The sequence below is a fragment of the Pogonomyrmex barbatus genome, unplaced genomic scaffold (genome assembly GCF_055798465.1).
Source record: "Pogonomyrmex barbatus isolate J1 unplaced genomic scaffold, ASM5579846v1 scaffold17, whole genome shotgun sequence".
Lineage (NCBI taxonomy): Eukaryota > Metazoa > Arthropoda > Insecta > Hymenoptera > Formicidae > Pogonomyrmex > Pogonomyrmex barbatus.
The window spans coordinates 5,647,561-5,672,179 of record NW_028297113.1 but is presented as its reverse complement, the minus strand read 5'-3'; the positions used below and the strand labels follow the sequence as shown (position 1 = coordinate 5,672,179).

General features: G+C 42.5%; 1 protein-coding gene across 2 annotated transcripts; it reads right to left on the bottom strand.

Moving 5' to 3' along the window:
* Nucleotides 1-472: 472 nt before the first annotated feature.
* On the bottom strand, nt 473-9,304 carry LOC105432135 (pancreatic lipase-related protein 2). Of its 2 annotated transcripts, none has more exons than XM_089074752.1 (8): nt 9,099-9,304; nt 8,000-8,694; nt 6,447-6,718; nt 5,915-6,185; nt 3,015-3,254; nt 2,601-2,834; nt 2,121-2,448; nt 473-1,665 (listed from the first exon to the last, which is right to left on the bottom strand). In XM_089074752.1, the coding sequence occupies exons 2-8, from the start codon at nt 8,160-8,162 to the stop codon at nt 1,563-1,565; spliced, it is 1,611 nt and encodes a 536-aa protein (XP_088930878.1). In that variant the 5' UTR covers nt 8,163-8,694; nt 9,099-9,304; the 3' UTR covers nt 473-1,562. The 2 variants fall into 2 exon arrangements, with proteins under 2 accessions (XP_088930878.1, XP_088930877.1); XM_089074751.1 differs by having other exon boundaries at nt 9,144-9,302.
* Nucleotides 9,305-24,619: the final 15,315 nt, after the last annotated feature.

The following is a 24,619-nucleotide window of genomic DNA, read 5'->3' as shown; positions in this document are numbered from 1 at the left end:
CCGCGGGCATCGGGAGGAGGGGGGGGATTCACATTTTATCTTTACGTCTCTTCTTTTTTTCTCCTCCGTTCAAAATCGAGAGAGAGAGAGAGAGAGAGAGAGAGAGAGAGAGAGAGAGGGGGGGAGGACGAGGAGGGAAATTACCAATACTGAATTGCCTCGCTTATTAGAGATCGAGAAGTAAAACGAGCCAATCTACGTGCCGAACGACGGAGCTATAGAAAACGTGAAGTGAATGCGGAATTCCTCCAGTGCCGCAGCAATGACTTTGGGATAAATGATATATTATTTCCTGCACACTTTTTTCAATCGTTAATTCCGTCTTTTACTTTTTGACAGCCGCGCGCCTCTTTCAGGTCTGTGACAGCGTTCGATCGTGCGCCGTGTGTTAAATGAAAGTCTCGATCCTTTTTTTTGTATACAGTTCATTCAAAATAGTGGTACATTTCGACAATAACAGAGTAGAGTAACAATATTTGCGTGAAATATTTCTAAATCGATTTTACGTATATACGTATGTACATCTGCGCTTAAGAATAATTCCTAACTGAAGTCATAAGTGGATCACTTACATTACAAACTTATGTCTAGTAATGAAATATCTGTATATAAATACGCGCTAACTCGAAATTAAATAATATGATATTAAATTTTTACCTAAGTTTTTTTTCCTAGTTTAGAGTGTCATCCTCGGGTCTCGCTTCTATTCATAAACGCCGTGTGTTGACTAAACTTATCGATTACGTAACTCCTGAAAACAAATTGATTACGGTCTGTACGAATCGAATCAGCTTTCATGGAATTTCTCATAGATTTTCGTAGCTCATTCGGAACGCAGAAGTCGTACACGGTACGGCCCACTTTGTCTCGTCTCTCGCGTTACATAATTTCATGCGACAAAAGGAATTACGAAATTATCGGAACGTTATAACAGCTCTGTCTCGTTATAAACAGAAAAATCAAATAATCATGAAATTTACGCGTTTTAACGTCGAGAAATTTCCTTCGCTCCTTTTCTTCGTACTAAAGACCCTGATTCCTAACCGTTCGTCTAACGTCGTTAGTTATGGCATTGTTCATCGTTGGTTCTCGTAATCGGTCGAACAAAAGCGCAATCGATGCGGTCGCAAATTACGGGATCAATGACAACGTGACGATGTTGCACGAAAGCGCCCGGAAGGGGAGAAAGAAAGAGGGAGGGGGGGGGGAAGACCCCGGGCGTGTAATGACAGTGAAAGGATCGTGACTTTGCCATTGGTTGCGAGGGAAACCGGCGCTATTATGCGGGATTCGCGCTCGTTCGCGTTCGATCGGCTGTTCGCTTACGCGGAATACGCAGCTCGGATCGCATTAGAAGATCGCCGGAGTTTCCGGAAATTAGCTGTCATCCATGTGAAATCGAGAAGTCCTACGAGGGACTCTGTGGAGGCCTCGACTTATGGTGATTATATGGTGATTCTCGAATGATGATTTTTTTTTCTATGTAGCGATATCGTAAAATACTAGGATATTCCGTTTTCACTTTTCTATCTGTATTCTTTCTATATGAAAAAGTTGGTTCTTCACGTGGAAACTGCATTGTGTTGCACGTCGCAATTTTCCGAAGTCAAGATTTTGGGCTCATTCGCGATCAGCGTTTTCGTGTTGTCCGGACACACGATAATCCTGAAAGGAGAAAAAGAATGACACATAAAGCTACGAACAATGAAAGCCGATTGCGTAACGATCTGTGTAATTATTTGTGCGATTATACGTGTGTTCGAATCTATAAATGTCAGCGACGTTCATCTACGATTGCTCATCGTCCGTTGCAACTCTTTCATCGCAACAAGCTGTCGCTGTCGAAACGTTCGCACGTAATAAAGACGCGATTGCGTGGAAGATAAGCCGCGATTGCGTGCAAAGCCGCAAAAAGTTATAGAGACACGACGCGCGAGAGAAATAATACAGCGCACATGAGCGAACGATTTACGATTATTTTCTTAAGCTTCTTATGGACATCGCGAGGATGTGGAACGTCGCGATTCAAGGATCTGCGCGACGTGCGATTCCGAAAGTCTTTTTCGTTGGATTACACTTCAGTTCGTTCGTTCAGTTGCGAAGCAAGCGAGATCTCTTACCCGTAATTCGATTCCAGATTCTTAATAGCCAACGAATCGATGTAAGCCCGCGGCGTGTGAAGCAGCCTCCACGTCAACGGGTTGAAGACCGAGGTTTGATACTTCCAGGTGACCTCAGCCGCGTACGGTTTCCCGACGATGTCACCGGGCAGGACGATTGTGTGCGTGCTACCGGGCTCATAGTACTTGGAGGTTGAGCTCAGCTCAATTTCCTCGGTTTTCTTGCCGTTCATCCCGATGACGCGCACGACGAACATGCCGACCTCCCCGCCGTGCGACAGGCTCTCGTCCGTCTTGGAGATATTTATCGTCAGCTTGTAGTGACCCTCTGCAATTTCCAACGGAATTCCAATTATCGCCGCTTCGGAAGCGAGCTCGCAGAAGCGAGCGGATCACGTAAGCCCGTGAGCGCGCGCGCGCGCGCGCGCGCGCATGCGCGCTGCGGCTTGATTTTAATTTAAGTGCAAATGAATTACTAACTGCAGAACGGCCTGTCGTGCCCAGTCATCAGGTACACGGACGCGTGGTAATTCCCGGGCTGAGCGTCCAATCCGAAACTGGGACAGTACTGCTTCTCGCAGTCGAAGCACCCGCCCTCCTGGAACTTATCCCAGGAGCTGCAGGGCACGGTTAAGAACGGACACCGCGTGTTGATACTCTCGATGAAGTACTCGTAGCTGCGAATATGATTGCATCCCAGAAACCTTTTAATCCCTGCAGGCAAATTTTTTTTTTATTTTAATTTTTTTATGATTCGAATATTCGAATATCACTAATTGAATAAGTAATTTTTGGCGGACTGACGGAAAGGACATTTTTTTTCCTTCTTAAATGAAATTGTGTTGTGAAACCGCCAAAGAGATAATTCGAGCGAAACTCACGGGGGAAACTCACCGCGAAAGAAACTGCCGCGTTCCAAGGTGATAGAATTGAGTACACCCTCGTTACAGCCGGGTTGATTTCTGCCGCCATTTGGATAGAAATCGATATGTGCGACCGGCTGCATGATGCCAAGGCCGCCGCTAATGAATAAACTAGAATCGGTATGCACAGCTGTGACGAATGTCGCGTCCGTTGGATCCAGTCGGACCATGGGAGAGGTATGGCTAAAGTGCGGTTCCGCCGGATCAAGGCCTTGCAAGAGAAATTGCAGCGTGACAAAAGTGTTGACACAAACCGCCCGTTTCGGCAACCGAAATTGGCCGCCGAAATCGGCGTGCGAGTTTGGCAAGAAATTGGTATGCTAGTGAAATAACTTCATAACAAAGAGAACGAAATTCTACATTGAAATTGCGTTAGCTAGAGAAGAATGTCGATTCTCTTTATATAATTCCTAAACAAAAATTCTCACAATTTTTTTTTTTTTTTTATATATGATCTGTCGAAATTTTGTCGATTTGAAGCAAGTAAATCGGTAGAGTAAAACATTTTTTAATTGCTATGGTATTATGTCTTTAATTGTCTATTATTTCCCAATGAAAACGCAAAGAATGCCGAGACATCGATGCTCTTTAAAAGTTATGTCAGACGAAATTATTCGCACTATGATAGAAATTTTAAATTGACATTCGCTGGAAAATCATAGAATTATATCGTTCTTAATGTATATCGCTTCGTTTCTGTGAGACACGTGTGATTCAGCTCCTGCCACGTAACCTCGAATTACATCGCGCAAGAATGGAAGTTATTTTGCGATTTAGAGACAATGTGTTGACAGCTCAGTTTACACGAAGAAAAAAAATAATCGTTGCGGTAATAATCTTGCGTCATGGCAACACGTTGGACAACGCGTTCTTCGCCTTCGGATTACCTTTGCGAAATTTACAAATAAATACGCACGACGAAAGAGTATTTCGCCTAAAAGGTTCGGATCTGTTTGCGGCGAAAACGATGGCGAAACGATTTCGCCCCCCGACAACGGGTTTTCTCACAGTTCTTTCACGGCCTCTGATTGATGATATCCCATTATCTTTCTCGTCCTTATTCGAACGAGGCCTATCCTCCTGCTATCCTGCCACTTCTTGGGACAACGTGCTCTCTTATTCTGGTTGTTTACCGCAATCTCTCTCGTCTCCGAACGCGTCCAGGAGCCAGGCGGTTTCGCTCTCGCGAGCCGAGGCATCCCCTCGTCAGGGGATGTCCTGCCTCGGGGTCGCGTCGAGGCGGAGAGAGGGCGTCGATTCGTCGACCCTCGGCGAATTCTGCGGGTTGCCTCGCAGCCATTGACGATATAGGCCCCGCCGCCGCCCTTGTTAACACACTTCGCACCCTCTTCTGCTATCCTGGTAGTTCCCGATGGGATCGATAGCTTACGTAACGACCAAACCCGTCCACTTCTGATCGGACCCGTTCGATTTCATCGATTCCACCGGGGGGGTGGAAATTTCACGGGGCTGCTTCCCCCCCGATCTTGCGAGCTCGCTTTCGCTCTATTTCGAATCTATTTGTCATCGGTAACGCAAATCGCGCGACCACACAGCGCGATTTGCGACGAAAAATCGCGCGAAAAAAAGAAGAAAGTGTACTCTCACTCGACGATTATGTCTTGAATTTATGATTTTTAATTTCTTTAAATTCGCCGCGAATGAATTGTAAATCGTCATACCTAAGCAATGCTCGTTGCTTGACTATCGTTCGACGTTATATAAATCCACCAATCCACAAATTACAAGAAAGTACAACGAAAGTAACATGATTTTGTAGCGGTCACTGTAATGACGATTGTCTCCTATTTGCAGTGAGCGGTATCGTCATTTGCTCGAGTTTTATCTCATTACGTTCGAAAACATTTCACTAATCATTTAAATTATAAGTTTGTGTAAACTGGAAACTCTGATGGAAAGTTGAAGTATACGTTTCAGACGTCAATATATGTAATCACACATATGTAAGATGAATAATAAGCCGATATTTTTCATATCCATTAGAGGCTCCGCAGCTCCAAAATTCGTATTTTTGTCAATCGTGTAACGATTCACTTACGTTGACTACGGTTACTATTTCTAATTATTATATTTATTGCAAAAAGATGTTTCCTTAGTCTCGGAATTAGAGCAATTTACAGGATGCAGTTATGGCTGAGAAAGTGTATGTCTGACTTTTTGTCATTGTCATTAATAATATTTCATCGTAATTTTTGCGCGATTAATAAATCTCGAGGTCCATCCGTTGGATGGACCTTTTCGAGTAAGACACTTCTGCGACGACTGCTATCCTGATCATCTGCGATTCAATCGGCTATCTTCGTAATGCTCCGAGCTGTTTGCGACTGCAGGAGGGGACAAACGGTCCGCTCGACATTGACCGATTTCAGGCAGAAAAATGAGGAAGAGGAGAAAAAGCAGCGGTAATGACCGGTAACGCCGCATCTCTCTTCGCATCTCGCTCCTTTTGCATGACACTTTTCCTATGACTTCATCCTGCGCTTTTCCTTTTTCCTCCTCTCGCGCCTTCTTTTTGCAATCGCTCTCCTTCAGCCTTGCATAAAGAGACACTACTCTCCTCTCTCTCTCTCTCGCAATCGCTCTTCTTGAACCTCTTGAACAAAGAAGCCCGGCTTTCTTGCCGCGTACGTAATCTCCGGATTATTTAATCAATCATTTTTCACTCTTGCTTATTCGTCGGCATACAAAGATTTGCCTGCAAAATGTTGCACGGCGATATCGCGTATACACAAGTTTCGCGGTTTAAAAAGAATTAATGAAAAACAATTATCCACCCCCCACTCAGCGATAACATCCCTCGTATATAAAAGTCTCGCTGCAAGACGTTATTTATGATTATCTCCTTTTTACCTGTAATTCGGCCTAATTTGTAGCCGTATCGCTTTCGCAAGGTGTATCCAACGTAGCCGCAAGTGTGGGCGCCTAAACTGTGCCCGATGCAGTGCGTCTTCGAGAGCGGTATCTGCGTGATCTCGATCAGCTGTGCCGCCAAGCGAGCTGTCATCGCGCCCACCAGCCGCGTGTTCGCCACCGCCTGCGTGTAGGGTGGTCCAGCCCCGGCAATCCAGTTGACGATCACGACGTTGCAGTCCTCCCGCAACAGCAACTCCTTCATCATCCTCTGTTCAAAGACGTTCACGTCAGTGAAACATTCGACATAGAATTTTTTTCCACAACGAAATACGAAATATTGCCGCTGTGTTGCGTATTCTTTCCGAAAACAATGAAAGTTAGTACGACGAAAATATTAGTGAATGAATTACTACAAACCTGGACAGGACGGTTTTAATTATTAATCGTTAATTAGAATATGTTTCTTCCTCAAGTGATATTTACAAAATAATGTTTTGTCTGAAAATCTTGCGGAGAAAATCTTACTTACCAAGACCCACGTTTTATCGCCATTATCGAGGAATCCATGAATGATGAAGTACACATTATTCTTGTTGTTGAAGGGCGCTTCTCGGATCGTTTCGAAACTATCGATCTTAAATTCGTGGGGCATTTCAGCCTGTTCGCGTGTGTAAAGGACGTAGCGGGGATTTATGCTATCCGGGCGTGCTGGAAACGTAGATACCGGTCGATTTTCTCCAGACCAAGGTGCTCCGATGTAAAAACAACCATACGGCTCATAACATCGCCACATATACCATTCTATATAAATAATAAAAAAAAATAATAATAATAATACAATAACAATAAATTAAAAAAATGCCTTACTCTCAACCACATGAGAGAATCTAGTGCAACAAAATAGTCTATTGAAAATTAATATTTTCAAGATTTTTAAAATGGTTCGAGCAATATTACCAAATTTTTATTTATGAGTAATTGTTTCTTTTTCTGCATTTAAAGAAAAAATTAAATCTTAAAAACGGTAGGAAGTGAAAACGCCTCGCTGACATGAACTATTGTGTACATTGGGCTCGATACGCTTTAAAAATTTATAAAATGTTTGTAACTTCATTTTAACAATTGTTACAAGTTCTAATAATACAATAATAGTAATTATCTATTTCAATCTAAATTAGTCTAATAATTTGTTGTACGTAAAAAAGATATAGAGTTATCTAGGATAACCACGAAACTTTTATTTTTTAATACTCTACTATTATTTGTGCCATCTTATATAAACCTTCGACATATTGACGCAAAATGCCTCAATGACAAATATTCGGACATACGTATCTAAACTGATTTACTCGTCGTCCTTCGATTAATATCAACCGACATTTCGAACGACGAATGCTACTACGAATTACTCCCCCAAAGGTTATCAACGCGTCCATGATATCTTTGCGTGCGACTCTATCAGTTCCTCGAAGACCCCGATGATGTTTTGTCTCCGTGTTGGATTAGCGCAATACGCGATTGCACGTGACTGTATATAAATGATTAACTCTCATTTTATTTATTGTATCAATTGCAATTCCCTTCCGACTGCATTTATTCTTCCGGATACTTTCTTCACCCTCGATGTAACTTCCAAATCAAATATGATATTTTTGCAAACAAAAAGAATACAAGAAACGGAACTTTTTTATATCGCTATTCTTTCCACGTTTTAATTAAATTACAGAAAAGTTAAACGATCAATATAAGCCGAGTATAAATTCGGGAAAAATGGGAATAAAATATCGGTAATACTCGACAAGGCAAGATTTTCTGTGCTTATATATAATAATCTTTAATTTTTAAATTTATTTAATTAAAACATACTTAATTAATTTATTTAAATTTTTAAAATTAAATCTAAAAATAAATTTACATATAACTTAATATAAATTTATTTATTTATGTATAAATCCGAAAATAAAAAATTATTAGACGAAGATTTTGTCTTATTGAGCACTCTTAATATTCTAGTCTCATACAAAGAACTTATTTTAGATGAAAGGAGAAATAAATTTTTTCGGATGCTGAGCTGGTACTTACGATCGTCCAAATCAAATTTGTTCTCCACCTCTTCTGGTGACAAGGTCGTGGTGGTGATATTCTGAGCTACGCTAGTATTCTTTAAATCTGTTTTTTCGGGCAACGTAGCCATCATGTTGGCTGTGTATGCCAACACCAACAATGTTTCGTTGAGAAAAGACATGTTGAAGTATTAATAAAACGTCTGTTATTTTCACGTTGATGTGTGTAATTTACACTTTTCACGATATCTTACTCTCTATTTCTGTCTTCCGTATTACGATAATTTTATCGTAATATGTATATATTGTTCTATCGAGTGTCAAATGTATATTTACAATATATCGATATTTTGATAGAGAGAAGTAAAAACTTCGTTGATACAGATCGCGATGAAGATTTTATATCAAATAGATTATGTTATCACAGTATCCTTACTTAATTGTACTTTAGTCAGAATAAAAAATAATGAATGTCTTTTTTCTGTTTACTTCACTTTTTCGAAAATTTGCAATAAATGTATCAGGATCTTGGACGTTTTAAATTTTTTATGGTCGGTTGATAGTAAGATAGACACTTTTCTCTTTAGACGTTGCACAAATACGTCGGGACGTCCTTGGCGTCCTCGACTCCACGAAGATCTCGTGAGCTCTAAATGTCTGTCTCGTCGGCGGGGCAATTCATCACTGCCGGCCACTATGTAAGCCGCGCGATAACTAGTAATAATAATGAAAAAAAATCGATTGACGCAAAAGCACCGTGATAGCACTCGTGTCGGTCTCGATATTGAGCGTTCGTCTCAAAATAAACGAAATTTTAATCGCGCGTGCATTCAGTCGTGCGATACGCCGATTGACAGTGTTTATTTCGAGCCGCGCCAGCGTCTACCAGATTCTTCTGGAAATCTCTTATTATTTTCTGTATTCAAGAAATTTTTTTAAATTTAAAGCACATTTTTAAATTTAAAGCACATTAAGTTTTTCAGAGTTTTTTTTTCAGAGATTTCAATTAATAATATTTAGGCAGTTTTAAATTTCAGCAGATTTTCGATCGACTACATTGAATGTTATTTAATGTGACTCTCTTTTATATTGATCTCAAAAATGAACGCTCGACCGACACGCTAATTACGCTGAGATTAGAAAGATCGGAACACTCGACAGACGTCACGACGATAACACGGTCACGGCTGAGCGTCCTCGATGATCTCGAGTCCGCTGATCGGCCAGGCACTAATCACTCAAATTTCTGCTGACCCGTCTGAACTTCACGTATTTCCGCCCCACTCCGTGAAGAGCTCGGGACTGGGAGTTCTCTTTCTCCGGGCGCTTCGGTTTCATGATAGAAATGGACACGAATGCACAGAAATGGAGAGAAGGATTGTCAGGTCTTTTTAGAAAATTCTTTCTCTATCGCAAAAGCGTGCTGCGTACCCCCAGGTTTTCTTGGAATGATGATGTTTTATAAATATCGTGAAAATAATTACGGAAAATAGATTCACATGTTATTTCCACATGTGTCTATATATGAGTCTTTCGCTGGGCCAATCAGATTTCTACACGCGTGTTGATTTCAGAATATATATATATATATATATATGTTTATGTGTAGTCGGGAGGGAATCGTCAAAACACACGAAATTATTATTCTAACATATAAATATATATATACATATATATATATATATATCTCATAAGGTAGAACATTTCAAAAGGTATTTATAAACTCGCTTCTTTTTCATAGTAGCGTTCGGCAAATATTTTTCGTTTTTATCGAATTTTTCGATTTTTTTCAAATATTCGAATTCAGAGAGGTCTCGTCGAAGCTGAATAACGCTTTGAGTAACAACCGCTCCGGAGCAGATCGTTAACGAGGTTCCGTTTCTACAGAATCCGAAGAGGGGGGAGTATCTCAGTTGAAACTACCTCAAAAGGACCGCCCTTTTTGTGACATCCGCCTCTTCGTGGAAACGTGTCTCTTCTCGGACGACACGAGACAAGAAATCCGCTGGTAGTCCAATGGCTCGCGGCTAATTAAACCAGATCAAAGACGCTCAAGTGCTCGTTAAGTCATCCTCCTTCCTCTCCCCCCGTCATCTTAAGCGGCTCGGCGAGTCTTCTCCGTATCGTCAAGATATCGCGATCGCCGTGACGATACGACGAGTGTAAAAGAGGTCGTTACGAGAGTTTCTGCAGGTAAAAACGAAACGAGCGTAGCCTCGCTGTGCATCGAGGTCGGTGCTTTGTTCCTCAAAGACGAACAGACACGCGGGAATAGTTCGTGATGCAACAACCGAGTGAGCTCTCAGGGCTCTGGCATTTGGTACCATCGAAATAAAAATTTACGAATAAAATTCTGAAAATTGTTATCGAATTAAGCAATTTATGACTCCGATTCCATCTTTCGGTTTTTTTTTATTGGACAATACGTAAGCAGCACGAAAATCTTCGACGGAAAAACCGTCGTGAGATAAATAGTTTTGCTTCTCGGAAATCAGAATGAATATATTGAATTTGCGGCGGGATGAAATTATTATTCACTCGGAATCCGTTGAAATAAGATATTGTGGCAGGCTTCGCACGAGAACAAGGTACACAAAGGCTCTTTTCCGGCTTAGGTATGTCGAACCGATCGATATACGGGTGGGTCGAGTGAGAGCCGGTAACACGCCATAGAATTGGCGCACCGCCCTATGGGGTGCCATCGACCCCGGGGTGTTGCCTGCGTAAACGAAACCTCGCATATCCCCAGCATCCCCCTTGGCGGGTGAAACCCCCCCCCCTCCCCTCCGTGGGGTGAAAATCGCCTCCTGTCCGATCGTGAATCCCTATTACCTCGCACCCCTGAGACTCTCTTTCCGTTGCTAGGAACCGTTCACCGCGGAACGGTTGCTAGGAATGTTTCGAAATCGATCGTATCCGAACGTACCGCCGAGCCTGCAGGACTTCTGGCCGTTCCTGCGGGCTTGGTAGCCGAATCGTATGACTGTTGCATCGTGATTACCGCGGAAAAGTATGAATGACAGCTTGAACGAAGTGTCGGGGGGTTGCAACTCCTAACATCGTCGGTCATACCGCGAGATCCGCGACTCGTTTCCACCGCAATTTTCAAGCTACCTGTATCCCGGTGGTGATTTTAATAATCATCCAGTAATATTTCGAAAATGGTTTATTTTTATAACAATTTCACACTTTCTTCACTTGATTAAATCTGTAATTACGTTTTTAATTACGTTTTTAAATTAATTTGCGTTGGAAAACTATGTTACTTTTATACGGCACGGCCTCGAGGTACTTTTACGAGATAAACCGCTGAACGAAACCGGTTTCCTTATTTGCTCCTTAATCAATTAATTAGCCAAATATCATTTGCGCGATATTACGCGCGGTCGTTTACCCTAAAAAAAGGTAAATCAAGGAGGCGGCGTCGAGGGGAGGAAAGAGGGATCGAATATGTATGGGCGCGCTCGTTGCTCGCGCGTGGGCAGCCACATACGCCATAACGTGGGTCTTTAATGATATAAACGACAGACCGCCGTCCCCCCTTTGACCTTGAAGGAGCCCTTGAAACACTCCTGGCCACCCTTGCTACCCTGTTACATTGCCCTATCCAATCCCCATTCATTTACATGCGCCTCCGTTCAAGGCGACCTTCGGACTCGGCCTACGAGCTACAAAGTGATTTACCTCGCTGCATCTCGGCGGCACGTAAAGCGACTCACAGGAAGCTAAATAAATTGCTAATTACCCACCGGAGCTCGATATAGCTCCGGCGACACGTTGTATTCTGCATAATATATCTTCGATAATTACAGTGCGGTTTATTGCATTTTATCGATTACGGAGCGCTCGCCAATTGCCTCATTATATATAATCGTTTAATTATTTTTATTGTTTATTAAAATTTTTGTACCTTTAATTTTGCCATTTTCATTGGAGCTTTAAAAAGTACGTCTCCGGTATTGTTTAATGAGTACTTAAAAAAAGACTCGCCATTACTCGAAGGAAAGCTTACTTAATTGCGTTTGGGTAACGTGAGTGAAAATAAATATTTATATCAGGATAATGACGTAAATGTCATGTGTAAAAATGTTAAAATTTCTGTTTATGTGGGAAATGTTTGTCGAAACATGCGTCAAAAGTCCTTCCGTAATCGTACTTTGCACTATTAGTTTGCCATCGTTCGCATTTATGGATGTTCCGGGTAATGTACATCAGATAACGACGATTGCATTATTTATCGGGACGTAGGTCGATCGAGTGAGGTTTTCTCTCGAAATTAGATAAAATTAAAAAAATCCGATATGAACGGTTAATTGCTATTTTCAATACGACATCGTAGTAATTCCCGAGTTAATTGCTAATTCCGCTTGTGAAAAAATTTATCGAGCGAAAGATATTTGCAACTCATGCGACGTTCGTGACCTTCGTTATCGATTTTTTCATTCTGATGATAAATAAATATTTCCGATTATTTAAAGATTATTTAAATTCAACAGGTATATATTCAACATATGTAAACCGAGCATGTAAACTGCATGTGCGATATAAATATTTCTACATAAAATCTACATAAATAAAAAGAAAAAAGAAGAAAATGGAAAATATCATGCATATGTCTAAAGTTTCACAGTCTTAGCTCTTACGCAATATCAATCTAAAGCGACGAGAAGAAATGAGCAGAGTTTGTAAAAAGAATACAAATGTATAAATCTCATTATAAATTATAACGAATAAGTAGAAATTTATTTAATTGCGCGAAAAGAAGCCACGCGACTTTGTGGCTGCAAAATCGTGCAAAATTTTGAATCGATCTCTTTTACTGGGTTTTTCTCTCTCACGATTTCATTCGTTCTCTTCCCGTTCTCTCATTGCACTCTCGAGCGCGTATGCCTTTGTAGGGCCGCGTACGTAGCTCTAAACCTCGCTCGTCCTCATGAATCCCTGTTCTACTCGCCGACACGTGTCCGTCTGGGGTTGCGTAACCCTTTGAACGTGCGTTGCTCGATATGCAAAACCGACGCGACACACCGTCGCTAATCGCGCGCGCACGAGGGCAGCCAAACGAGAGAGGGAAAAAAAAGGAACATACAAGACCAATCTTATTTTTTTCATCAGGCGAACATAAAAATGGCGAAGCCGACGCGACGTTACGCGACGCGACGCGATGCGACGCGCGATATGACGCGATATCGGTTGCGTACGGTTCCGTATCGTTGACCAAAGTGAAACCACTTCCGCCTGCGCGTTTTACGAGCGCCAGTTGTATATCTAAAGGTGCGCATGCACCGTAACCAGAATTGCATACATATATATTACTCCACAGACGAGTCTTCTTCGTTCGATTCGGGGGGGGGGGTGACGATTCTTCCTCGTTCGACTCGGAGTGAAATTTTTTTCAAACAAACATTTTTCGATCGCGCTGTCCAAGCGATTTGAAATTTGAATTTGATTTTTCGTGATATCGAAATTTAAATAGGCCGAGGGACTTTATATATTTCGGCTGGCTTTAAAGGCGCCATTTAAATGGAATTTTCATTTCGTCAAGTATTAGAAAAGAAATAGGCAAATATTGACATTTTTGTGAAAAAAATTTCATTTAATCGTCAAGCGATCAAGCGATCAAGCGATTCACGAATGGATTCAAATTACTTGAATTTTAACGAAAAGAAAAGTCTGATGTGAAGAATAATATCGAGATGCATAATGATTATGTAGATGCATCGGAGCGCGCAAAGAGATAAAAAAGCTGGTAAAACGTGTTTAATATCAATTTATCAATAATATCAATTTAATATCAATTATTTTTATCAGCATCGTGCAAGCGATGAATTCGCGATAAATAATTTTTCTCCTCACCGTTGCGAAATCCGGAAGAAAAAAATTTCTTTTTTACCAGCGATTTCAGCGATTGCCCGCGGACGTGCGTAAATGTCGATTCGCAGTCGAGGAAAGTAAAATTATTTTCTTCCGGCGCGAAATATATCTTTATTTTATTTTGCGATTTTAGGCAAGTGATAACGATTTCTCGATTCGTATCGATTCGAATAAATGCTATACAAAAATCTTTTATTCTCCTTCCTATTCCCGCTTATCAGGAATTCCAACGTTGGATCGCGAGACAGAATCATATTCGATCACGTTGAATGCGATTAGACTTTCGGCGCCATATCTTCGCGCCGACTGCCATTGCGCCATCGCCCTTTTGGTAGGGATTATGGTGCAACAGTCAGGGCCGAAGAGTCCCCAAAACACTTACACGCGCGTTCTAAAACCCTGTGAACACGGCCCTTCGCGTGATGGCCCTAAAGGGGTCAACGCGTGACTCGTCCCGTCTCGCTCGACGATTGTAATTCTACGACGCGCTCGGCACGCGTCTCGTATATACTCGACAAAGTGGTGTCGCCGTCGAAGGGAAGTCAGCTGGTGACACCGATTAGGAGAACATATCGCGAAGAGCCTTAGACAGGCCGCGCTGGAAATTTAACTCTGAATAACTGGATAATTTTCCTTTTTAAAGAGACTCCCACGAGACGATAGATGAAACCAAATTCAATAGAAATCGCCTCTATCCCGTTTCCTCCTTCGATTTGATAAAAAAAATTATCGATCGATTTACGTTGACGTTGAATATGCAAAAGATATATAATAAATATATACCAAATTTCGATGTTAAATAATGATTGAAATTTTGGAATGAAATGACACTGAAGCTGAAATGATACGTAAAGAGCAATGTATTTCTAAAAAATCTTTTAAAGAATAAAAAATTTGAGATTTTTTTGCGGATACTTAAATTATCTAATTCGTTGAAGGCTTGATTTTATACGATCATTATTTTATATAACTTTCTAATTAACATTATGTAAGTTTATATCTATTACTTATATAATAAGAAGTATCGTTCACATGTCATGCATAATATTTTTATCGATTACGAAAATAGCGCTCTTACGAGACCTTCCTGTTTTGTATTAATTATTTATTATAAATATACAGTTAAACATATAATTGCATTCGTCGATCTATATACGATGTGCTCGCGGATCGGTCTCAAAAATTTGTCGACCGGTTTATGATATCCTGTTAAACTTCAACGCTGATTTGACTTTCACTTCTTGAAGCCCTTGGCAAAATCGTGAATAATCAGAAAGTACTTTCGTCGTTGAATCGAGTACATTTTATCGAATATACATTTCTTCGATGTATATACAACACATTCGATATACAATACTTATATACAAAACATATATATATATATATATATATATATATATATATATATATATATATACAACACTTTATATTAATGCTAGAATAGCACAAACACTATGCGCACTGTTTATTTTTTAATTAAATATATATTCTTAAATATATATAAATATATTAAACATTTATAAATATACATTGATTAATATAAAATAGATATTAAATTATTATTACTTATATTCAATTTTCTTCTTTCTGTCATTTATTTTGTATTAAAATTTCCGATATTTTAATCTACATTCGAAAAGTCATATAAACTCATACATTATCTTCGCTCTAATGATTCTGTTTTTCACAGAATACTGCAGATGCAAGTTTCGCGCGTATTGTTTGCGTTACATATTCAAAATTATAAAAAATGAAATACCTAATAAATCAAATTATAAAAAACAACTTTCGCTACTCACAAGGATATTATTAAAATATATGATCTATACTACGAAATCACTCATGTATGTGATATTAGCATAAAGATCAACAATGAAGAAATATTGCGGAAAAGAAACTTAAAAAAAAAAAGTCTTTTAGAAAAAGAATTATCACATATAATAATTTTCATAAAAAAAATTTCAACACAATTATCGTCTTACGTCTTATTTGCTACTAAATTTCTTATAAAAATTTGCGAAGGGACTTTGTAACATTATGTAATAATTGACATTAGTAAACGCATGTGTCACACATGTATTGCTTGTTTTTACATCGCCGTGTTCCGCGTGCGTTAGCTAACGAAACTCGGTGGCGTTTGCAAAATGAAAGTTTCACGTCGCGAGGTTTACGCGGCGCATGTCGCGCGCGCCGCCCGCGCCGCGCCGCGCCGTGCCGCGTCTCGCCGCACCGCGCGCCGCATCGGCCGCTGTCTCGCGATCGCCCGCACCGTCGCGGACGCATTATCACATTAGACGCATTCCGGAAAGTTCGTAAATACGCTACGGGGAGGCCGTTACGGGCGCCTGGATTCCTTCTCAGGACCGCCGAAGGGCTCCCGCACGTGTTTCAACCAGTCCTTTCTTCATGGTTCCCTAGTAAAAGTGCGTAGGCGTATGCCCTTTAGGGATTAAGAGTCGCGGGAGTCTCTCCCATAAAAGGGCTCGCTCGGGACTCCGCGGAGGGTGAACCTCGCGGAATTTCGCGATCCCCGGAGCTGCCCTTCGCGGATCATGAGTTCCTGTTGCGTTAGTTTATCTTTAAATCAGCGTTAGGCGAACCTGCCCGTGGGCTTTTGTTTATCGCGTCATCCCCGCCGACAAAAGGGCCGTCATCGTCGTTGTCGTCGTGAGAACGAAGGCCCAGGCCCTCGTTGGGAACGTGAACGACTACGCATGAATACTAATTGGCACCGAGGAAGATGGAATTAGGCAATCATCTCCGCGTGGAGGGTACGCGTGCAGGAGGACAAGAAACGATTAGGGCGATTAAGGGACCCTAAAATATGGCACGGCCTATCTCGTTATGAATTGTATTAAACTCGCATCGTTGGAACCGGCACGGGAGAGGAATTCACTCTACTCGTTCGCTTCATTTGTCACTCGTTTAAACGATGGAAAATAAATGGAACGGAGATAACGGACTCGATCACGCATAATTAAGATTACGATTTACGAGACGCACGTGAAGTGCAGGGGACGCCAGCCATGTCATCGGAACTTTTGCTTTTTTTATCAACTTCCGGATGACTCGATCAGGAAATCATGGAGTGATCGTGGCTCGTAACTATGATGGCTCGGCTAGCATGAAAAGCATGAAAAGTAGGACACAGCGCGAGTCGCTATGGTGTGTTTCCGCTTGTTTCCGATTTACGGGAACTCAATTTGTCGCACAGATATCTTTTTTCCTTGCTTCGTGAGAGTAAGTAATTTTGATTATTTTTCATTCAAAGTAAATGTGCCATGTTTTCCAATAAGATCCGTGTTTTAATACAAAAATTGCTCTTACCTACGTAATTTTATAGCAGGTACAAGAAACTGTTTTTATTACGTCTATGGTTTTTCTTTTCACGGGGGAAAGGAAAACAAAGATATTCAAATGAGAGATCTCTTCCGATCTGCGATGATATGCAAATCCCGCAGATTTCGTTCCTGTTCGTGTATCAAATGGTAATTACATGTTAATCGCTAGTTCCGTGAGCGTTTCCCCCACGCGGACGAGCTCGAGAACCGCCCGAAAAATCCGTGTTAAAAAGTGCGTTTTTTTTCGAGCCCAGAAGAATACGGAATCAGGAAACCATGGAGACTCCAAGGTGCGCGAAGAGAAACGCCCTTGTCGGGCTCGCCGAACCGTCGCGGGAAGTGCGCCGCGTCGCGATTGGCCGCGGGCGTATAAACCCCACCATAAAATTGCGTTTGCCTCGTGGCAAGGCAAGACAAATCGCCTGGATGTCAACGGTACCAGGAAATCATGATCAGATTGCGTAGCCCCGCATTTCCGGCGAGGACCGACGCGAGTCAGTGGACGAGAAGCCGCTCGCGTTCTTGACCCGATCTTTTTTTTTCTCTCTCACCTTAGACCCCGCTTTGGCAATGAACTCGATGATATCTCGACTTTATACGAGGAACGTGATGAGCATCGTCGTCTGCGTCGTGTGCAAAATTATTGCACCTACAACATTATTGGCGGACGCATTTTGTTCGAATTTATTATCAAACTCGTGTCTATCGGTGATTATGATTATTTTGATTACGTCATTCGGATGAACGTATTCCTTCCTCCGTCATAATTTCTCTCGTATCCGAGATTTTCGTAAATAGGAGAATAGACGGACGATACGACGCGTCTCGCTTATCGGGTGCTCTGTCGGCGCATCTGCTTCTCGCTCGTCGCTAATTTCTTCGGCGCAAGTCGCAGCCGAGCGGCGTGGAGTCGGTCGATAGCCTCGTAAATTATCCGGGTTTGTCGCCGCGGACAGAACCGAGTAGACATCATGGGTATTAGGATATTATGATGGCGAAACGCGACGCGACACTGGCCCACGGCTGCCTTTCTGATCTCCTGGGGATTATTGACGCCCGACGACGCTGATACCACGAGCCGGAGCGCTTATCAGCGTCAGGCGATACGTGCGCGGATGATACTCGACCATGTTCGCGCGAGCGGGATTATCTGCACGGAATTCGGTACATCCAAGATCTTTTATCGAAAATTTGAAAAAGAGAGATACAAATTTAGAAAAAAAAAAAATGAAAAGAAAAGAATGTATGATAAAGGATCTCGTTTAACGATGATGTTATATCCAAGAAGAACGCGTTTGTACATAAAGTTCCACGAGTTGAGTAAAAGTTTCATGTTTTTTTTTTAGAATTTTATATATTTAGAATAATGATATTTTAACAATCCGTAATATAACGATATTATATAAGGGAAAATAATGAAATAAACACAGACTTAAAATTTTATCTTCTCGGGATATCAATGAGATTTCGCGTTTAGTTTCATCCCTTTGCACCTCGAGCCATCTCGACCCGGGAATCATCTCGAGACACAAACACACAATTCACCTGTACGCGACTGACACCTTCGTTTTTACAGCGATGGGGCACATGCAATCAGGATACCATGGTGTCGGCGCGATGGTGTTCCCCGTGACGGAAAAGAGCGGCGACACTAGTCGCGTCCGTGTTTTAAATTCTTTGGGGGTCTTACGGGCGACGTGGTGCGACGCGTTTGCCTTTCCAGCGCAGCGAATTCAATTTGTCCCGGCTGAAGAAAGATAAATCGCGCAGATGTCAACGGTACTAGGGCGACATAATCATCAAAGAAGCCTCGGGGACCAGCCGGCTTTTGAATCCCGCGGCAAATATGCTGCCGGTGGAGGCCGACGATGGATCCCATCGCCCTTCTCGAAGAATAATCATCCGAGTGAAATTTTTTTCGCGAGGTAAACATTCGACTTGGCACGAATATCCGGAAACGTTCTCTATGAAATCCGATTGCGCGCGGAATTCGCACTTTTGATCGCACTCTAACGTGTTTTTAATTATCTACCGGAAGTGAGCAAAACTTGTTAGAATTTTTAACAAAAGAGATCCTCTCTCTTTTTCCATACGTTTAATTGGTATGAATTTTGTTCATCGTTACAGCTATTAACACGTAAATATGTGATACTAGACGAGTATAAAGAAAGTACCTCATTTTCCGAGATGTATCTTCATTAATTTCAGCTTGTTGAATTTTGAAATTATCCGCAAACATGAGAGGAGATAATTATTATCTTAATTTCTATCTTATTCGAGATTATCTTTGGACTTTAAAATTATTTTAGTCGAAACCTTTTCTCAGATTAAATTAAACGAATGGAAGTATACGTCAAACGATGTATTTTAATGATGGATCAGCCATTTTAATCGCCAAATTTCTTGCGGTCGACTACTCGTTCGACTACATTTTGCAGGCTTCTGATTCATGCCCGAAATGTTTGCGTCATCAATCACAGGCTCCCCTCGCCCTCTCCACCCGACTAAATCGATCGTCGTCAATCAACGAGCAGGTGGGTACCGTTAGGTATCAGGATGTCATGAGCGAGGAGTAATTTGCAGAAAGCGGGTGCAAGGAGTGAATGATCGCGGTGGAGTTAGCATTTGATAGGAGCATGAGGAGAGAAGCCGTGCGCGAGGCGATTTTCCCCGGCCTGTTCCACCACGCGCCGGGGTTTATTATTCGCCTTTGTGTGCACCCGGGTGTCCGTATTCGCTCTCATTATGCATATAATGTGCAAAACGTACGGAGAGAGAAGCCGGAGGATCGATAGCCGTTCCGCGACGTTATTCCTCTCACGGGAGGCACACAGCAGCGAGCCGACGAGCACGGAGTCGACCTCTGGAGGGGGTTGAGGGAAAGAGAGGAAAACGGCATCGGCAGTTCTCCTTCTCCCTCCTTCTCTCTCTCTCTCTCTCTCTCTCTCTCTCTCTCTCTCTCTCTCTCTCTCTCTCTCTCTCTCTCTCTCTCTTTCTCTTTACTCTTGGAGCGGCGAGAATAGGCGTGAATAGCAAGTAGCGTCTTGGCACGCGCCAAGAAAACCGAGGACAATGGAGCGACTTCTCCGTGTCACAGGGTAATATGAGCCCCGAGAAATCACTGGGTCGATCGATCGGCTTGGGCCATCCTAGCCGGGGATGTCGCGTCCGCGACCAAAGAGGCCGACCGCGACCTGGGTCAATCAATCGAGAATAAAAGAATCTCGGTACGCCGTAACAGGACAGCATGTCCGCCCTGGTCGCCGGTCGCGATCGATCTCATCGCGAACGGCCGACGTGGGGATATCGATGGGCGTTAGGTCGCCCTCCGGTGACGTCACGAATACGATGATTCAGGCATGTGTCAGCGATGGCTGCCCATCTCGTTTTATCGACCTGTTGAAGATCAGTCTATTACGATGTTTATATATTTATCTTTCAATACGAGAGTTCGCGGTATCAACATGATATTTCGTACTTGCCTTGGCGATATGTTAGCGTCAATAATGACAACTAAATTGCTCGAGAGAGACTATACCCGGTTAGAAGCCACGGCTGCTTTTATTCGACGCTTTGCGATCCTCTTTTCCAGGGAGATCGCTGCGAGGCGTGGTCACGTGGTGAGGCTAAATTTAACCCGCCGGCCGAAACGGTCGAGTTCCCCGCCCAGACGTGGACGTTTCGCCTGAATGATTCCGCATAAAAGGAATGCGGTGACAACGATCAGGACGTCATAATGTCCGAGCATCTGAAGGTGCCGGGGTCGCCGCCATCTTGCTGTCATCGACGACAACCCTCGATGGGGTGCTGTCTCACGAACGACTGCACACGTTCCCCTTCCCCTTTCCCTCCGCCCGTGCGTATGCACAAAGACGTTAATCCGCGTGTCTCTCGTTTCTCCGGCGTGGCATCGATCTACTTAGCCGCGCGATTGTTCCGCACCGGCAGACGCGGAGAAGCGGTCGCGAAAGGGTTGTGGGCGGTAACAAACCATTCATAGAAACTCTATCCGGCGGCCAGAAGAACGAGGAGGCGATTCGGCATTTGCTCCCCCTTTACGAATGCCGGCGGCCGTCGCTTCTAATTGCGGTGGCCCGTCGCCGGACCTCGCATTCGGCACGATCGCCCGACAATTACAGCTCGTCCGCGCATAAAAGATCACGCGTGTGCCCCGAGGAAATTATACTTAATGAGTATTTAATAGCGCGTTGAAAAATAAGCGCCATGCGTATCGTTCGCCTAACGAAGATTTATTCTTCATGTGTATAACGATTATTAAATATTTTACTATAAAGTTTATATAATTGGTTATATAATTATCATTATTATTGCATAAAAGATATTAGGATAGATCTTGTAGAAACATTAAATTTCCTAATAACAGCAGTCATTATTTATTCTCGAGATAAATTACTGAATAAGGCCCTAATTTTTTTATGAAAAAAATTAAAAAAAAGTTGTTATTTCTTGGGTCAGAAAAAAGTCAATGTAAGTGTTCTAATTACCATAATTAAAAGCCGACGATTTCAAGTATTACGACAGCATAATTTATTTTAATACCTCTAAGAAGAAATAAATCGTAAAGGAATTAATTAATAAATATATGTTTTATCGCGGAGGATTAATGCGAAAACTTGTCGCATACATTAACTGTAACAAATAGTACGCGCGTTTCATGTTGTTCAAATGAGATAATAACGTTGTGTAATTATAAACGGTTGTTGTAATTATAAGACTGGCTAAACTCCAATAAATGACTGTATGCGGATCACGTCGTGCCCTTGTTCGACGCGTTACAGAGAAGAAAGGACTACCCCCTGTCGACGCATGCAACCCTAGGATTTTCCACCAGTTTCCTTTGTTCGCGAGATTATCATTATATCCCATTATATATGGCGATTGGCGCACGGTCACGGTTTCGTACTGCAGTGTAATTGGACGGATTATTAGCGGACGGAGGAGGATTATCAGCAGGGTAAACGAACTGTCAGGAAAGCAGAAAGCGAGGCGAAAGCCTATCGAGGCGACCGATCGATCGCGTCTCTTTCTGCGCCTCTTTTTCCCTCGCGCTGTATTATGTAAATAAAAAATGTACAACAAACCATTTTATATCTCAACGATATTAGATACAAATACGTTATTTATTCTAATGCGTCGCATGTGGCGGAATATTAATTTGGTTTTTACTCTCGCACGTGTGCGTTCTTTACTTTAAATATCGTAAATAGAAAACAGAGTCTCGAAGCTTGTCTCGATATTTTATGACATTTCTACGCTTCACCAACGTTATCATACGATTTAAATATATTTTTTATAGCTTAATTGCTATCGTTGACACTTTTTTTCGCGACACTTGTGCGAATTTAAATTAATATTTATTTCTTAATTACCCCCCGTTTTATTTTTCTATCCATCCGACACTCGCCAAGGAGTCTTGCTTCGCTTGTCACACGTCGCGGAGATTTCTCCGATTTTTTTTCGACACCAGGACGGCATGGCGCGCGGGGATGTACGATCGTCCCGTTCGTCGCGGCGATCAGGCGGAATCCGTTCTCTCCCTGGGTGTGGGTGGTCGGTTTCCAATCAATCGGCTGCTTCCGGCACTATCAGAGCAACATGAGCCGGCCGGGAAAATCGAACTTTCCTATCGTTTCCCGTTCGCGCGCGCACGTATGTGAAAAACGTGCGTGTCCCCGGTCGGCGATGCGTCGCTCCTGATAGACGGCGACGCGTCCAAGACTTTTAAAATCGCTCGAAGAAGCCGCGGTAAGGAATCCGACGGGGGAGGGACCCTGGGGGGGGGGGAGGACCGCTCGGCTTGGCGACCCCGCGTCGCACGGTCGCGCGCCGCCTTCACATATGAGATCGCTAAGACAGAAGGAAAGAGTTAGTCTTTCAAGTGCTTCCAGCCACACATCGCGACAGGGGCATCATGAAACGGCAGAAGGTTTCCTAATATTCGGTGAGGTCGTTGCCTCGGGGCCGCCCCTCGAACCCTCCCGATGGCAGATGGACAGCAGCCACGAGCCCCGATATTCCCAAACCCTCCCAAATCCATTCGGTTTATTGATTTGTTTGCGTGCCCGAACGCGCAGGTAATCCTCCAAAGGGGTTCCACAAACATTCTAAGTTTTTCTATTCCGAGTTAACCACTTTAGGAGGTGGAGTGGAAAAGAGAGATAAATAAGAAGACGCAACAACGGTATACCGGTTGTCATTCTAAATTCATCTCGCATCTCCCAATGCCTGGAAAATGCCTTTCAAGAATTCGTGCGCTTTCTGATAAGCTAACACTTTTGATCGTTCCAGTTGAAGCGCCTGTTTTGTTTACAAGAGCTAAATAATTATCGTATGCACGATAAAGAAAAAATTATATAATCGTTGCAATAATCAAGATATTGTTCGTAATTAAAAAACAAAGATACCAACATAATATAGTCACATTTCAATTTTAAATCGAAGCTCGAATGAATTAAAAATTCAGCATCCGTCAGCATAATTTGCATTTCTCGGCTCTCGGCTCTTCGAAGAGTCGTCCGTCCGGTGGTTTTGTCTGATCGATGGCATAACGGATATCGTGGCGAGGAACAGGCGAGAATCCTGGCCAAGGAGGCGCACGGGATCCCTCGTTCTCCTCGAAGGTGATCGTCGAGTCGTTCGTTCGGCCGTCATCGACGCCGGAGAGGAGCGCGGTGACGCGCGCTGGTATCAATCGTTCCCGATAATCGGAAGGGCTATCGGCAGTCTATTGGTTTGATCCCCCGTTCCCAGGCTAACAGAAGCGGCCGGGTGGTTGTACGAAATTCCCCGGGGGGGGCCTCGTCCTCGTGGTAGTGGCGCCGTCACGGTAATCACGCACACGCACCGCGCGCAACATCGACCTCATCCGCGTCGCCGGTCATCGTCTTTTCGAAATGGACCGTCGTCTTGGTCCGAGCATGCTTATCATTTTTCACATTGGTCGGAGTCTTCTCCTCCGGCCGCGCGAGACCAAGTGGAAGAGTAACCGAGACTGCACGCGCGAGCGCGAATTCCCACTACCTAAAATTAGTAGCCATGACATGCGATCGATTTTCCGTTCGGTATCATTAAACCACTGCCTTACTCCTGTTAATATAAAATTATATCGCACGATCATTTGATAATTATTTTAATTAAATTTTTTTACTTTATTAAATTATTAAATTGCTTTGTGTGAAAATAATGTATTTAATAATAATCGTGTTTTCCAGTAATTATAAGAAATTATTATACTGTTGCATTTTTTTATTCTATTCATGCTTTGTTGTGTGTTTTTTAGTCATCCTGTTTACATATATAAAGAAATATACTTCCTGTCTGTTATTACGTTTTCTATATACGTTGTACGTGTTGTTACATGTATATGTTATATATGTGTCTGTTATTTATATATATTTACAATT

Coding starts and splice junctions, on each gene's coding strand:
- LOC105432135 (XM_089074752.1), bottom strand. CDS start 8,162: ATGTCTTTTCTCAACGAAACATTGTTGGTGTTGGCATACACAGCCAAC. Junction 3,255..5,914: donor CAAATTAGGCCGAATTACAG/GTAAAAAGGAGA, acceptor TTCTCTTGCAAG/GCCTTGATCCGGCGGAACCG. Junction 2,835..3,014: donor ACGCGGCAGTTTCTTTCGCG/GTGAGTTTCCCC, acceptor ATTTGCCTGCAG/GGATTAAAAGGTTTCTGGGA.